This window comes from Pteronotus mesoamericanus, unplaced genomic scaffold, assembly GCF_021234165.1.
Source record: "Pteronotus mesoamericanus isolate MK-2021 breed Mesoamerican mustached bat unplaced genomic scaffold, CSHL_Meso_final scaffold_21, whole genome shotgun sequence".
Taxonomy (NCBI): Eukaryota; Metazoa; Chordata; class Mammalia; order Chiroptera; family Mormoopidae; genus Pteronotus; species Pteronotus mesoamericanus.
The window spans coordinates 29,024,211-29,039,127 of NW_026555310.1; the positions used below are offsets into that span (position 1 = coordinate 29,024,211).

Genomic DNA, 14,917 nt, shown 5'->3' on the forward strand with positions numbered 1-14,917 from the left:
ATTATTCTGTGTAGTGTTCAAATGGCCACTCATTGTTTTTCATACTAAATGAACAAACTGATGCAAGCAGTGGTTCCCAAACTTTAGTGGTTATCAGATTCACCCCAAGAGCTCGTTAAAACATTGCTTAGCACCGCCACTGAAGTTTTTGGTTCATTTTGTAGGGTGGGAACTGATCCTTTGCATGTCTAGCAATTCTCAGGTGATGTTAATGCTGGGTTATAGCTAAAGTAGCTTCAGATGCATTTTTAGCACCATAGGAAATTCCTAGACCCTTACTATTCGATGCTGCGCTCTGCTGATATAGCACATAGGGCCAACTTTCAGCAGTCCATCCAAGGTCATGGGAGTTGGCGTCCCTGGGGCAATTTAAGTACAGAAATCATATGACAACATTCTCTGAGACCATTGATTTCAAACTTCTGAAATCACCTACACCTACAACTGAGGTGCTAAAAAAACGTAATTCACTTTATTTTCCATTCTTCTCCTAGTTCCTACCCACCACTGACAGTAAGTAGAGAGTTCTGGTTGTTTGATGTTGAAATCAGAAGCACCTACTGGTTGGCAAGGTGGCTCCACTGGCCCGTGTTGCCGAGACTCTCTGAGCACGGGGCTGGCTCTGAGCTGAGTGCTGACCCTTTGCCATTATGGTCCTGTGTGTAGGTATGAGCTCAACCCACAATTGCCCTCGGCACCTATAGGCTCACATCCATGACTGCAGTAGAATTAAGGAGCAGTTATCTTGTGAAAAGACCTGGGGCCTTTTAACTCTTGGAATTGCCTCAGTCCTCAGTGTACTGCAACGTCGTCGGCACGGCACAGGGCCAGAGCCTCTGTGGTCGGGGTTCCTCCTGGCTCGTTTCCCCACCTGTGGCAGCGGCTCAGGTTTGAACTGATTGCTCTGGTGCTGCCTGTCTAAAGACTGCCTGCAGACGGCTCTGTGACACAGCCTTCCTGCCAGGGAGAAACCAAGACTGCACTTTATACCATCACTGAGTGGAGGCAGGATTGACCTCACCAGAGCACCTTGCCTGTCTGACTCCATTCCATCTTCGTAAAAACAGAGACTTGGGAGTATTTTTTTTTTAATAAAAAATTTATTGAGATGATGCAATTATAGGCTTTTCTTTAAAAATTATTTGCAACTCACTGGCCCTGAGAAAAGGCATTTTTTTTTCTTTTTGTTACATTCATTTGATTCAGTCCCTTATAAACCCCACACCTCTTAAACAACAAGAGATTAGAAATTAAAAAAAAAGAGAGAGAAAAGACAAAGAAATTCTAGATTCGTTCTGGTTTGCAGGTGGTTGCAGTCACAAAGAGAAATCAAGAATGTTCCCTTGGCATGTGTGAAAAAGTCAGGGAGTCCGCAGTTTAGTGTTGATGCTGATGGGGCCCAGGGTGTCAGGTTAGTCTTCTGTGGTTTCAGATGAGCAGGGATTACTGTGTCCCCTCCCCGCCCCCTGCCCTGGCTTCCTTGTGTCACGCCCTTCATTCCAGGTTTCTGTCCAGAAGAGGAGCAGGCTGAGTGGGAGAAAACTAACTAGCACCGAATGCTTGGGCAAAGAAAACTGCCCTTTGTTCTTTGTGTATTTTCCTGGACCTTTTATCTTCAGTTTCCTGGGTGAGAACGGGTCAAATAGGGGTATGATCAGGCTAGGTCCCAAACCTAACTCTGTCCCTGGCCTGTTGTCTTCTCTTAGGACAAGTCCTATTACCTCTCTGATACTCAGGTTTCCCTTCTGCCAAAGGAGGTTAATATTTCAAAAACGTATTCAGAGTTGGAACCTAGGGAGGGAAAGGTGGAAACGGTGGTTACTTAGTCATTTAGGTAAATCCTGCCATAGCCTTGAAGTGTCAGCTAAATCCATATTTTCAGTGTAAAAAGACAATGGATCAGAGCTTCCAAAGATGCTGTTGAAAGGACAAGGTCCATCAGTCTGTTATTTCTCTTTTCCTTTGAGGAGCCCCCCCCGCCCCGCCCCCAGGATCCAGAACACCGGTGATGCTGCCTTAAGCCAGACTGAGCTGCCTGGGGATCAAAGGCCTCAGAGATGGCGTTCCCTCCACATAGCCTGTCTAGCCAATTGCCACTGCGATCTTCTGAAGGACAGGAGGAAACCTGGCTAACTCACAGTGCAGGGAGAAGACGCTAGAGAGGACTAGAGAGGACGGTACCCATTTGGGACACAGCTGGAGACCGCGCTCCTCCCCCACGTGCTCATCTGCATTTTCCTGTCCCAATTTCTGATCTCACAAGCCAAGGATTCCCACGGTGGCAGCAGGGAAAGACCAACTATTGAGGTCATAGGCATGCTTTTAACTTGGCCCCGGGTGAAGCTTTCATCGCCCCTAGTATGCGGTGCTGAAGGGAGAACGGTCATGCTGGCTAGCCTCTGCGGGGAGAAGGTAAGCTTTCGGAGGGCAGGATTGTGGCCGAATCGTTTTTGACTTGCTCACAGTGTCTGTAACAGGGGCTCCATCGAGGACTGCTAAATTCAATCTGAAGTCTTTGGGGTCTGCAGAGGGTCAGTCCTGTATCCATCTCTGGTGTCAGCACTGCCCAGGCATTCTCTCAAAGAACAAATGGGAAGGTCTTCTGCTGGTATGGGAATCAATAGAAAATCGTTACCGGTAATACCTGGATGGGGAATCAACACTATACTGGAATTAGCACCTTCTATTTCTTCTTTAAGTGGCTGAAGGTGTCATCCTAAGTCTTACATATTCTTATAGAATATTGCTTTAAATACACGAGTCCTTGGGGCAAAAGGTGATTTTGCTCCACAGTTCAACCTTAGGATTCTTGGAATGGACAGAGCCTGAGTCCCCATACCTGGGTGAAGGGAAACAGAATGAGATGTCCTAATCTTAGGGAAGAGCATCGCGCCCTGGTGTCCGATTTCACAATCACACAAAGGGCCCCAGTAAAATCCACCCTTCTCTCCAGCCCTTAAACTCAATGGCTTTCACAACACACCAGGCATCTGGCTTCATCTCTCCCTTTGAGACACAACATCAGTCATCCTAGAGGCTGGAAGGTACCAAGGTGTGCTGCTGAACACTCCTGAAAGACATCTGCGGCATGCTGAGATGCAGCTGATTTCATCACCATCCAAGCTGGTTCAGACCAAGCCCTCCATAAAGGGAGGCTTGGCTCTCACACACAAGGTCCCCAGCCTCACTGCAAGCGCCACATGCTGAGAGTAGGGCAGGGGTGTCGTGTGATGGCGGACGCACGCTGGCCACCTCCATGTGTCTATGTGCGGTCTGATACGGGGCGGGAACAGAGCCGGACTGAAAAGCCCTGATCAGCTCCTTAATTCCAGTGTCTTTAAACCACAGTCCATCTATTTGTGCCTCCCTCCTCCCAGGCGGGTGTCCTTGTCAGGAGGGTGGGGTAGAATTCTTGGTGCCTGACTGAACTCAGAGATGCTTGCAGGAGACGCTGGGGGTCTGACAGCTTTTTCTGGGACCCGCTGCTGCCAGTCACACACGTACCCGGGGGGAGCTGTGAGACGCTCCCTGACTGAGCTGAGGGAACAAGGAGGGGGTGCTTTGTAAGGCAGGCCTAATCTTTTGAATTAAAAAAAACACTGTACTCCTAATATTGGATTCTGAACCTGTATTGGAAGAGTCCATTTAGACGGCTAGAAAAGGAAAGCAAATCTAAACAGCTCTCTAAAAATGTTATCATCCAAAGTACTAAGGGGTGCTCATTTTCCAAGATACTATTGACCTTACTTTGAGGTGAAAAGAGCCACGAATGGGTCCATTCTAAAACACAGCTATGCAAGGAGGAAAGAAGGAAATGGTAATGTAGTAACGTATTGTATCTGAGGAATTTCCTTTCTGCCCACGCTGGGTAAACACCGGCAGCAACTAAGACTGCACACTCCAGGGTCCTCCCTGTGGGGACAAGGAAACTTCTAAAAAGCCTAAGAATTGAAAAAGTACTTAGGTGAGGGCATGGAACTGACCACATGATGACCTTTGGGATGGAGAAGAAAAGACAAGGCCCTTCCTGCCTCACTAGCCTCTATAACCTGCGGACTTTTCACTCAGTTTCTGGACCATCAGGCCTGTGCGGTCTTTTTGCATTTTCCACTTTGTAGCCCTTGCAAGCTGATCCCGAGGTGGCAGGGCCTTCCGAATAACTCGGACAGCCCGCCACCCTGCTCTGACGCTCTGTGGAGCCGTGGAGCCGTGTGCCTCTCGCGGCCGTGTCCCAGGTGGTCTGCGGGGCTGGCGCTCATCTGCCTGGGGGACAGCAGCATCTCTGGTGTTTCGGGCCTCCCTTCGACGGGTGGTCACATGCCGGGGCGTGCGTTTCATTTAGCGGTGCTGGCCCCAAAGCACCCAGGCCGCCCATTCTGCTTAGGTGCCAAGTGCTCCCCAGACTCTCCAAGAGGCTGAACTCTTGGGAGCAGGGGCACAGGGAAGGAAAGCGAGCAGGAGAGAAAAAGAGAGCTCTCCTTTTCACTTTATCTATTTTAAAAGCATCTTTTCCCCCCGCCTAGCCAAAGTCTAATAGCAACAGGAACAGACCTGATCCACGTGGCAGGAGAAAGAGGAACTTGGACCTTTTCACAAGTATTCTTTTCCCTGACCAACTGGGTTTGCCACACTTTGTGAGATTTGCAAAAAAAATACATATATATAACAGATATATATTTCCATAGGAAAACAACCTTGGGTGTCTTCCTCTAGATGAATGATGAAAAGTCAAACTGCATGGTCTTAAAAAACAAAAACAAAAACAAAAACACCATGAAACTAACAGTAGGCGGAAGGGTGAGGGTGAGGAATTACAGATAGACAGATTCCAAATGAGCAGGGAACATGAAACGCGAGTCCCAGGCTCGTGCCCTCGGCCAGAGTTCCAGCCCCGCCTTTGCTGGGTGGTTTGTCTAAGGTGCTCTGGGGTCCCTCCTGGTATGTAAGAGAAGTGTCCCTCCCATTCCTGGGTCTCTTCCCTTTCTACTCCCCTCAGCCCGCTGGCTCCGTCCCGTCTCCGGCAGTCCTGGTGGGCAGGGGCTCTCTCGGCTGCGGCCCGCTGAGATGGGGGGTCGGTGCCTTCAGCACTCGTCTTCTTGGTATATTTGTTCATCCAGCTCCTGGGACTCAAGGTGCTCCAGACGGTCTGTTCGGCCGCTCATGATTTCATCAGGGGTTTTCATGAACCTTTCAGAAAGGAAATGGAGGAGTAAAGTGATTACGTTTCCCTAGAGTCTTCACCCTGAACTCAAAACAAAAAAGAAAGGCCCTAACAGCTCAGATAGCTGGAGGGCTGCTGAGCCCAGCTATGAACACTAACTCAGTGCCAATTAGAACAAGGTGTACCTTCCCGAGTGCCTGAAAAATGGTGAAATAACTATAAAAAAAAAGGGCTAGGATGACTGCAAGGTAGTGAGCACCCGCTGAAGCGGTGGGGTGTATTCCCCCACAACCATGCACGGGAACCCTGGTGCAGCTCACTTACCTGCGGTTCTTATTTTTAGAGAATTACATTTCACAAGGACCCATGAGAGCTGTAGCTCCGTTTCCATGCCGGCCTGTGAGTCCGGGGAATGGTATTCAAAACTGGAATTTAACTCAATGGATACAATTAAACTTTGAGTGGAAAATTTTGGTAACTGGGCCAGTGAGTAGTGGTGCTTTTGGAAATCAGAAAAACAAAAAGGAAATCTCTTTCAGTGTTATCACGGATGTTTCCTAAGTGTTAGCAATGAATCCCCTTTGGTCTGTCTTCCTTTGCAGCAGGGTGCATATGGCAAGCCTTATCTTGTTCATTGGGTTCGCTTGGGAACAACTTCGGTAACATGTTTCAACCAAGATTTCCATGGCTCGGGAAGGCAGCCTGGCAAGTGTCCTGCCCCCCCGTGGAGTGCAGAGCCACCGCCTGGCTCTGTGCGGGCACGCCGCTCCCTTCTCATATACTCTGCCCCGCACCCGGTGAACTGTCTTAGCACCTGTTGTACACGCTCTCTCATCCCTCCGTCTTCAAAAGCCTCTGACGGCCACTTATCAAGTCAAGGATGAGCTCTCTGGCCTGCCCCCTGGGACCCTTTGTGATCCCACCCAGGAAACTCTTGATTTCCACTATTTACTAGCGTGAATCCTCCATTGCAGTCTAGCCAGTCTTTGTCCCTATATAATCATGGCTCCTGGCATCCTCCAAACCTCTAGCTCTGCCCATATTCGGAACCCTCTTTACTCTTCCCCTCTCTGAGCCCTGTTCATTCTTTGAGCTCTGCCTCGTCACCAAAGAGCTGCTGATGGCACCAGTTCCACACGGAAACCTTCCTTTCCTCAACCCCTAGCCATCTTGTAAAGGGTACCCACGATTTAACACTTCACGTGACTCCACCCTGGGTTTTATACCCTCCATTGCAGCCCGGCCAGCCTTCCCTCTGTGGCAAGTCTGGCTTGCAACACTCATTTTCTCAAAAATGACCAATTTCCCTCACTAATAGCACTATTCTTTCCTTTGCATCTTGTTGAAAATCACTACTGGAAACCTAGGAACCTTCCATCTACCACAGCTTTTCTTCTCTGCCCATATTACTGAACTTCTCAAGCAGGGTGACCTGTGGCGCCTGCAGCCTGTCTTCCACATTTTCTCCCCGAGCTAAAACTTCTCCCTCAGCAGAGGCTGAAGTCACTGATATCCTGTAGGCTACGTCCACAGATAGACTATGTTTAGCCCTTTGGAGTACCCCTTCGTCTTCTGACTGTTTTTCCTTATTAAGCTTCTGGTATTCCATGACATGCTTGCCAGGAAGTATTTATTAAAAGCCTCCATAAGTTGTAAAACAGAATTATACAAAATGTAATCCTCTGCCTTCTAGGAGTGTATGATGTAGTTGTGGGGAAGGTCTTCACTATTAAAAATGTGAATCATGATGTGGTTTAGGGCCAAGAGAACCCAAGAGATGACAGAAGAAGATATCTGTGTGTGTTTGAGCAGTTGGAGAAGGCCTCATGAAGGCAGTGGACTCGAGATGGACCTACAGAGTATATAGATTAAAAAAGCAAATGTTAAGGAGTATATGTTTCTGGCACAGGGAATTATATTTGTGTTGTGGAGCAGCTGTCAGTGTGTATTATGAATTCGGAAGGATGGAGAGTAGACCAGAGGTAGAAAGAAAATGAAGTAATCTGGGTGTGAATACAAAGTCTAGGTATCAGTATCTAGACTTTGGCTTGGGAAGCAATAATAATGCTTTTGCCTTTCTTTAATCTTCCAAACCTTAAGAAAGGCCTTGTCATTGGTAGACTCCAGCCTGGAACCTGCTGGTAAGAAATCTTGGGACATGTGCTTTCCAGGTTTCTAGTTCCTGCATCACACAATGAAGCCAATGGACCATTCAGCATAATGACTGACCTGGATATAGGAAGACTCAAAGGGGACTGTAGTGTGAAGTTCGGTTGCTTAAAACAGTGATGATGCTACTGATGAGAAAAAAAGAATTTGGGGCAGGGGGAGGGTATTTCTGGTATGCGAATGAAGGTCTGTCTGCAATGTTTCATGTCTGAGATACTAACGCAAAATTTAAAAAGACATGTGTGCCCTACGAGAAGCTCTTGGAAATTCAGATTTGAAATTTTAGGGAGATTTTAGAGCTGGATACGGAGATTTTAAGAGTGTAACCATTGAGGTGGGACAACAGCTGTGTAACATGATCAGCTCATTCAAGGAAAAAGTACAGAGCAGGAAGAATATAGCCAAGGACTGACTAAGTTTGGAGAGAGGGATGAAGGGAAGGCATCTACAGGGCCGGATGAAGGAGGGCTCTTCTTTACTTCATTCCCTTCTGTTTCCATCTTTCAAACAGCCTTTCCCATTTGATTTCAAGATCTCAAATTGCTTTTACTACCCCTTCCCGACACTAAAGCCCAGGTTCTTGGTTCTGTTCGGTGAGCCTATCTGCTCATAGGCGGTGTCACTTTCTACCTGTATAGAAGTAATTCCAAATCCACATTTCTAGCCCCATCGGTAAGTCTTTTCTGTCCCACCTGCCAAAAGCCATGACTTCAGGTTATTTGTTGACCCCACTGTCTTCTAACTTTCCCTTGGCCTCACCATGTCATTTACCACCCATGAACACCAGCGTTCTACTTCTCCTCATTGGTCCTTTAGATCCCTTCTTCTTCCTCTTCTAATTCTTTCTCCTTTCTGACATTGTACTTGGAACTGACATCTATATGGTAGTTTAAATGGTTGGAACTCAGCTTTGAGGAATCTTGGGAACAGGAATATCTAGTGCAATAGCTTTCAGACTTTTCTGATTTCTGACTACAGTGCATTGTAATAAATACATTTTACATCATGATGCAACACACACATACACACACAACAAAATTTTCATGAATCAACAGTCCCTCTTAATTTCATGTGATACAGTCTGATATTTTCAATTCTATCCTAATTAATTCTGTTCTACTTTATTAAAAAATAACTGTGACTGACTCATTAAATCTATTTCATGATTCACTCATAGGTCATGATTGCAGCCTGACAAACAGCTTATAGAAACTACCTTACAGCATTGGTACGCTGGAAGTTGAGGCTTAATTCCTTGCTTTGCTATTGACAATGTTACTCTGGTTGCTCCCTTCAACTACAATGGGTGTTAATGCCAGATAAATATTTTATCATTGCATTATTTTAACAGTGAGTCAGACTGTATTTACTTAGTTTTGGTTTTACTATAGGACAGGCATAAGTAGAAAAAAAACATTAAAAAAAAGATTCTAACAGACCAGAACCTGGCATCCGATTTGTAGCCACAGTGGCTTTGAGCATCAGATAGGCAGGTAAAGATCTTAACAATCTCCCTCCTCCCACTTACATAAAGAAAACAATATGCTCCCAAAAGAAGGAAAGGAGAAAAAGGAAGTGCTACCTGAACAAAAGCCTTTGTCCTGGCTCCTTCCTGATAATGTTTAGTTTGTAGTAGTGGCGCAGGGCTCTGGACATTTTCTCATAGGTCATGTTTGTTCTGTTCTGTTTGTTCAAAGGAGGAAGAGAGAAAAAAAGCACAAAGACACAATGAAATGAACCTCAGAAAAGGCGCTGGCGGAGCTATTGGAAAAAAAAAGCTCTTCAGCTGCTCCTGTGGCCCTGCTAGTTTGGGAAAGCTACCTGCTAATCTGCTGCCTTCCAGGCGCATGAGTTCCCACCCCTTTGCTTTTACAAAGGTAGCCGCCAAGATTTCTCCCAGTGAATCACCCTTTGTCAGAAGCCCCAGAGCTCTAGCTAATAAGGCATATCCCACAGTAACCTCCCTTATTTCCTTTCCCAAGACTGGCTCTGCTATGCCCAAAGAATTTCCTGCAGGCTCCCACTATCTGTGGGTCATCCTTCACCTTCTGACCCACAGAGTGTTTCTTTTTTCTTTTTTGTTGTGGTGACCTTTCTCAAACTGTGTTTCTGGTTTGTCATCTTAAGGAAGAGATTTTTTTTTGTTGTTTAAATTCCTGTTGTGGAAGCAAGAATACAGTGGTTCTGAGCCCCGGGGCTATGGCACAATGTAGGCGTTGCCAAGGGAGTTTTCTCAGCAGCTCACACGGAAGTGCCTGGCAGCGGGCCTTGCCACATTTGGTCATGGCCTGCATTAGGTCCTCCAAGGCTGCAGCTGGGCCACGGCTCAGTCGCTGTGGCCCCCGTGTCCCCTCCCATTCAGCTGACCAGGCATTGGGCCACCACAGCCTCTTGCTGGCTTTGCACCACATCCACCTGTCTATGGTCAGGTCTGGATCCTGGTTACTGTTTATTTATTTTTTTAAGTAGGAATACAGATTTATTTATTCAGATTTTTTTTGGGGGGGGGAGGGTAGCTCTTTGCTCTATTTATTTTATTTTCTTGTGGTAAGAACACTTAATGTGAGATCTACCCTCTTAACAAATTTTTAGTGCATAAAACACTAGGTTAACTATAGCTCCAATGTTGTAGAGAAGATCTCTAGAACTTACTCATTTTGCTTAAAGGAAACTTTATGCCTGTTGACTAGTAACTCCTCATTTCTCCCTTCCCCCACTCCCTGGCAGTACCATTCCATTCTTTGATTCAATGACTTTGTTTATTTTAGATACTTCACGTAAGTGGAATCAGAAAAATATCTGTTTTTCTGTAACTTGCTTATTACACTTAGCATACTGTCCTCAAGGCTCATCCACGTGGTCACACATTGAAGATTTTCCTTCTTTTTTAAGGCTGGATAATATTCTATTACATGCATAGACCATAGCTGTTTAATCCTTTTGGTCATGGATGGACATTTCAGCTGTTTTTACCCACTTTTTTACATCTACATACTTCAACAGTTTTCTTAACTGTAACAGACATTATCTTCTATATCCCATTCTCTCTTCTCAGTATGGAAAATTATGGGGCAAATACTTCTTGCACTGACTGCTTTTAAAGGGGGATGTTTTATTAAAGTTGGAATATAAGTATTTTCTATATAGAAATGGCCTTCAGGAACAGGGGAGTTTCTAACTGAGCACAACAGCAGCCACGCTTCCCAAAGCTCCTTGTGAGTCAGGCAGCCCCTCAGCGCTTCCCTGTTACCCTGTTCCTAATGATGGCTGGGGAACAGGGCCGGGTCAAGGTCAAGGGCATGGGAGGGAGGGTTTTTCAGACCTTAGCCCTAACAGACCAGGCAGGATATGCTGAGTTAACTGGCACCTGGCCTAAATAACAAACGGAAAGGGGCATCTTTAATTATCTACTTCCCTTTGCAACTGTCTAATTGTGTGCCTTGTTTGCCCAGTAAGGAAGAAACGAAATAATTACGGGCAGGCCTAGGAAGCAGACAGACAATCATCCTCCAACCCAGGATAAAGGCTTTATTTTGGCTCTAGTTTACAGAATGAGTATCGGGTGCCCCTTTACCTTATGGTTTCCCCACAGTCGAGCCAGTCCATTGGGATCCACTATCCGGAATATTTTGGATTCTTTGTCCTCCCATCGGATGAAGTTTTCGTACCGGCTGTCAGAAAGCAACTGATAGACGTAATCCCAAAGCAGTCTACAGTCTACAGAGGAAAAGGGCAAGAAAACACTGTTGAAAATGTTTCTTGTTGAGGCTGAGGACAAGAATCATAAAACAGTCGAGTAAGGAACTGCTTTTGTCTAGTTTGGATGGACCACCTTACTTCCTCTCCTGCCAGGGAGGAGCTCTATGTCCAGAGAGGCATGTGGGATGGTGCTGGGGAGGGCGACTTTTGTCCTGTGCAGGCCTCAGAGACCATCCAGGTCAACTGCCTCCTTCCATTGATGGTGTCACAGTGACCTGGAGAAAGGAAGCCACTCGTCCTCGGTTACGACCAATAACTGGAATTTGAGCAGAGCCCACAGGAAAGACAGAGAGAAACAGGCTTGAACTGCAAATGTGCTGGTTCTGAAAGTGGGTGGAAAAGTGGGCTCTAAAATGGGCTGGCAGGTGGCAGAGGAGAAGAGTGCCGGCGTTCCAGAGAGAGCGGGTGGTGTAAGTGGTGGCACTAAGATTACGTTGGTGTTGGAGGGTGATACTGAACAGATGAAGACAAGAAGACTGGGGTTGGCTAAAAAATGGCAGAAAAAGAAGCACGATGTGTGAAAGGCTGTGGGAAAAGAAAAACTATGTGACTTGGTGACTGTGACTAGCATTTTTTTTTTTTTTTTAAAGAATATAGCTATTCTCACTGCGGCATACTTTGGAGGTCTTTAAAACTGTTTTATTATAATGAAAGCAGGGTGGAAAAAAAGGCAGTGCAAAAAAAATCCCCTTTCTCCACTTGTACGGTACAACTGATGCTCGATCATTTGGTTAGGCAACAAATATTTATTAAGTGAGTTAGTATAGGCAGACCCAGTGCTAGGCCTCGTCTTTTAGCTGTGGGTTGGCAAACAGACATACTGCATGCCATTCCTTTGTCCTAGTGCTTTCTGAGTCTGTGCTATAATGGTATGTAGTTTACCTTCTAGCAGCACCTTGGCAGGTGGGTAGGGACGGGGGGTACTTTCTGGGTCTAGTTGATGTTGGACTGTCCTCCAGATGAGGAAAGAGAGGCCCAATTTCCGGGTGTTTACTGTTGATTCTGGGAGCTCTGCTAGGCACTGGCCAGAATAACTGGTCATAAATAAATAATTACAGGATGCCGCGTATGTACTTGGCACTTCATGTGCATTATTTCTAGTTTGCAGGCTGGCACCCAATCCACTGAGCCATACCAGCCAGGGCAGAATGCATTATTTCTAATCCTCTCATCCCCGAGGTCGTGGGATTTGAACTCCGAGGCTCTTGCACTACAATGTGCTGACTTCCTCTGTTGGGTGAGGCCTGGGAGATGTGGGAGGGAGTGTCTGGGTTAGACTTGGAGCATCTTGGAGCCAGCACATTCACCTCTCAGAGAAAGAAACACACCCTTCTCTGGGGGATTTTTACAAGAGAAATTGAGTCAGTTCACCTTGGGCAAGTTTCTTGACTCTCCCCAGGTTCTGGTTCCTCACTCATGAAAAGGGACTAAAAACACTTACTTTACAGGATTATTGGGTGAGTGATGATAATGTGAGTGAAGACAAAGTAATGAAAATAACACTGGTATTTTTGGTGCTATTTGCAGGCACTGCGCTGGGTATACTGCAAGTGTGGTGGCATGTGACCATTGTGACACCTGATGAGGCAGGTGCTGTTGCTATTCCTACTTTACGGACCAGGAGGCTGGGACCCAGAGGGTTCCGTAACTGACTCAAGGGGCGTAGCTCGTGAGGGACCCACACAGAGCTCTAGGCTCTATGTGACTCTGAGGCCTAAGCTATGCCACACTTCTCAAGGTGACTGCTATTCTCAGAGACGCTGGGGAGCAGGTATAGAGTTGTAAAATTGTAGGACTTTTCCAGAGCAAGGTCTAATTCTGTTCAGTGCACCTGTTATGAGATCCAGCCTTTTTTTCTGAACAGAAGGAACTGGCATAAAATATGACATTTCCCGGGAGTCTTAATCTTTCTAGGAACTACCGTGAAACTTAAAATGACCATGAATCTTTAGTATCTCTTACTGTATCCTTCCCCCCCATACAGTTACTTGCACCTAAAAATTAATGTGTGATTTACTGTGTTTTGGAAAAGGCCAAGCGATATTAAAACAATGACACCGGGCTGCTGGAGTCCGAACTCCATTCCAACAGAAGCTGACCAGCCCCTTCTATCACCACCCCCGCCTGCCTGCCGCCACGTTCCTGCTGCCAGAGCTTGGGCTGAGGTCGGGGGAGGGGACAGGGATGAATCTGAGCGTCACGAAGCACCTTGAGAAGTCAGGGTCACACTATTGCAGACTGAGAATAATCGAGCTCTAGTAAGAGGACGACTCTGGTTCCTCGGCAAAGCAGCGCGACAGGCAAAGTGGCTTACCCCCTCCCCCCACCACCCCTCCATCTTGCACATTTTTACTACAAATGGAAAACAGAGAACTGAGCTGTAGTTTGATTGTCCAGTTTCGGTCCTACCATCAAATGGCAGTTACATATTGATTTCCCATCACTTCTTCCAACTGGGAAACATCTGACAGAACCAAATATTATCTCATTAAATGCTGGTAAACAGGAGAAACAAGATGTGTGTTTGGTGGGGGTATTGTGTATAACTGTGCTGTCTCCTGAAGGGTTACAATCATTTTTACTACAAAGATGCTTGATGACACCTTTGGATCATGTGGACTGGGAATGTGACTCTCGCAGGGGTGTCCACACTGCGGCCCGCGGGCTGCATGCAGTCCACGATGGCTGTAAATGTGGCCCAACACAAAATTGTGAATTTACTTAAAACATGTTTTTTTTTTTTTTTTGTGGTTTCACGGTGCAGTGTATTTACTGTGTGGCCCAAGACAACTCTCCCTCTTCCAGTATGGCCCAGAGACGCCAAAGGTTTGGACACCCCTGCTAGAGTGTTCATATTAATAAAATTTAGTAATAAAAAATGATCTAGTTTTTTACGTAGTTTGAATAGAGACACTCTGCCCTTATGAAGGTGAGCGATAATACCAGCAATCCTCAAGTGGCTGGTTCTCCCCTCATCCCCGACATGCACAAGGATTTTCACTTTATTGTTTCTGTTGATTCTCTTTTACTGTCTTGGTAGCATCTATTTCTCCTAAAACAGTAAAATGTAACCAATTTTTCAAGTAAGGGCCTACCCAGCAGGGAGGTGGGGGACCATGCTGGTTTTTTATCAAACTGGGATATTTATGCAAACCATTTACTACAAAAAGATCTAGAAAGTTATTTGCTCTTTGATTAGCAAATGAAGGGTGGGCTTACCAGAGAACAGACTTTACTTGTAAGATTCAAAAACATTTGTAGCTTGCAAACTTCTCCCTTTCATAAATGTGAAAATAACCCAAACAGGCTGTCATTTAATCATTTTAAATGGCATTTAATCCAGCAAAGCCAACTTTAGCTGAGTAATAAAAATATGTTGACATTCAAGACATATTGAATTACTCAGTCACTAATGGAGGTAGCAACAGGAATTTTGTGGCATAAAGCAGTTGTTTCAAGCTCAGAGTATAAGTGGCTTTTATGACACTATTGATTGTTTTGTTTCTTTAGTTAAAAATTATGCCAGATGATAAAAATAACTGCCTGACCACACAAGTTTTTCTTCTTTTTTCCCAATTGAAGTTCAAGCCATATGAGTTATTTTTGTTTTTAAGAGTTCAATTAAATAAAAGGCAGATCCTTCTTACTTCCCTAGATGCTCTGGAGATTGTTTTTCAGCTCTGTGGAAATCCATGTCTGCACAGATACAATGTTCTTTTTCTTTACAAAATTGAGGTATAACAGGCATGTAACCTTATAGTGTTAGTTTCAGGTATACAACCTGAAAACGTCAATCACATAATGATTGGACATTTTTATCTATAGGTA

General features: G+C 45.6%; 1 protein-coding gene across 7 annotated transcripts in view; it reads right to left on the reverse strand.

Annotated features, from left to right (window-relative positions):
* Positions 1-1,080: 1,080 nt before the first annotated feature.
* ETV6 (ETS variant transcription factor 6) overlaps positions 1,081-14,917 on the reverse strand; it is a 216,786-nt gene continuing 202,949 nt past the window's right edge. For all 7 annotated transcript variants that reach the window (XM_054591426.1, XM_054591424.1, XM_054591428.1 and 4 more), the window contains exons 6-8: positions 10,905-11,047; positions 8,913-9,013; positions 1,081-5,187 (exon numbers count right to left, since the gene is read on the reverse strand). In XM_054591426.1, the coding sequence (XP_054447401.1) occupies positions 5,082-5,187; positions 8,913-9,013; positions 10,905-11,047 (350 nt within the window). In that variant the 3' untranslated portion in view covers positions 1,081-5,081. The remainder of the gene's footprint in view (positions 5,188-8,912; positions 9,014-10,904; positions 11,048-14,917) is intronic.